Source organism: Asparagus officinalis, chromosome 2 (assembly GCF_001876935.1).
Source record: "Asparagus officinalis chromosome 2, Aspof.V1, whole genome shotgun sequence".
Classification (NCBI taxonomy): Eukaryota; Viridiplantae; Streptophyta; class Magnoliopsida; order Asparagales; family Asparagaceae; genus Asparagus; species Asparagus officinalis.
The window spans coordinates 75,744,397-75,746,435 of record NC_033795.1 but is presented as its reverse complement, the minus strand read 5'-3'; the positions used below and the strand labels follow the sequence as shown (position 1 = coordinate 75,746,435).

At 34.6% G+C, this 2,039-nt stretch overlaps 1 protein-coding gene across 1 annotated transcript in view; it reads right to left on the bottom strand.

The window, feature by feature from the left end:
* The window catches only part of LOC109831330 (acyl carrier protein 2, mitochondrial-like), a gene marked incomplete at its 5' end in the record, with an annotated part of 3,601 nt that continues 1,568 nt past the window's right edge, over nucleotides 7–2,039 (bottom strand). Inside the window, one exon of the mRNA XM_020398661.1 lies at nucleotides 7–221. Coding sequence (XP_020254250.1) covers nucleotides 45–221 — 177 coding nt within the window. The remainder of the gene's footprint in view (nucleotides 222–2,039) is intronic.

Below are 2,039 nucleotides of genomic sequence, written 5' to 3'. Positions count from 1 at the left end.
CACGGCAAAGAGAACGAAAAAAGTAAAAGAACATATGACTTCTCTCATTTTGCCTGGGGATGAGAGGCGATGAAGTCGACTGCCATGTCGACAGAGTTGATCTTGTCTGCTTCATTGTCAGGTATCTCAAACCCAAATTCTTCCTCCAGAGCCATGACAATTTCTACAGCATCCAAACTGTCAAGGCCAAGGTCATCCTGGAAATGAGCAGTTGGTGTGACCTGTAGAAAACACCAAAATCTTTAATTGATAATTTCGCAAGACAACAAATCCAAAGAGGGCATAACAGCTTAACATGTATGTTTACACTTAAATAATTTGACAACAGACCTCAAGGTAATTTTATAACCCACCATTCCACAAAACTAAAGCATTCTCAAACAAGTGTTAGATGCAAAACTAATAAAAATGGACTGTTAAATGCATTAACAAAAGCTCCATTTGTAGACGAAAAATCTTTAACATGTGATTAAGAATCTTCACTTAAATACCCATCTTATGGAAATCTCCATGTTTATTCCAACTCTCATTTGTAAGTAATTAGACAGAATGTGAACCACAATTAAACAGAAGTGATGGATGACAAAGTAAGATTCGTTCAGAGGAGTTGATAAGCATAAAATAAGGATGTATAGATATAGGTACCATACTGATCAGAAGGGGTTTCTATAATTTGTTTGACAATCAACACGCCAATCTACAGGGGCAACCTAGGAAGATCAATTGTACTCAGTATTTAGGAAATATTTGTTGTCAGATTGGTATTCAAGCAAAGTGCATGAAGCTGAAGTATTGCATCACAGCCAACCAATCAAATGCAAACTGAAAATTTGAGGGGCTTGATGTCCCCACTGGTACTTCTCTTATGTGGAGAGGTTTAATCCTAGGTAACATAGTGTCAATGAAATCAGGTTAAGTTTTAGTTCTATTGCCATAAGGAATGCTAAAGTCTCTATTTTAACTGGAAAACAGCTCTACATCAAAATTTAGAAGATCTTCAGGTGTAGTATAATCTTCTTGTAGTGCTATTGAAATCAAATTTAATACCCTAGGACTAATTTCTTAATTTCTTAACTTGCTTCATTAGATATGCAAAGTACTAATTCATTTTCCCAAATATTCTGTTCATATTATGCTTATTTTAAATATTCAAAAATTCCTTGCACTTTTTTCCACTAAAGCTCCTCAAGCCAGACCCTTGCCTTGCAACTTTGATCCCATTTACACTTTCACAACATTAGATGAAGTTGTTGATTATTAAATACTAACTTGCTACAGGCATTTTCCCCATCTTGAAGGTTGCTTCAAATGTCAATGTCAGTGGTTTTCTCAACATTATTAGATAACAGAATCAGAGTATTAGAGGCTTAAGAGTAGTTAGTATATGTTATAAGATTGGTCTCAACATTGAAATTTTTTGTAAATACATCTTATTTGCTTTGTTATAACTAATTCCCAGTCATCCCTCTGGAATTGAGTCATCACTGGTTAACAAAACATAAATGATACCACCACCTAAAAGTTATCTCAAGACTGTAGCAATTTTGAGAGATGTTGCAGCCAAATTTCTCTCAAGAACATTTACTAACTCTTTTTGGAAAAGGTTGGAGAAAGTGATGCCTGATGCCTTCCCACTTTTGCAACTTTATGATTACCATTAACCAAATAGTAGAGTTAATTTGCTGAGGCACTAAATTACGACCGAACCAAACATGATGCAGAATGTACTGTTGTAAGGGGGTTTGGTAAACTGAAATGAATCAAAATTGTTAAACTAGATTTTTTTTTTACAAAAAAACAAGTGTATCGACATCAGCATGCAAGTGAGATCAGTGTTTGATTGCAAAACAAATTATTTGTCAAAATAGAAAAGTAAAGATAGTGAGACAACATTTGTTTATTTATTTATTTAAAATCATTTTGTTAACTACTAAAGAGCATTCCACTCAGGGGCAGATGCAAATCCAAGCTTTTTTTTTTTCTGGGGTTGGGTGTTTTGGGGTTTTTTTTTTTAATTTTTTTTGGGGGGGTGGGGGGGG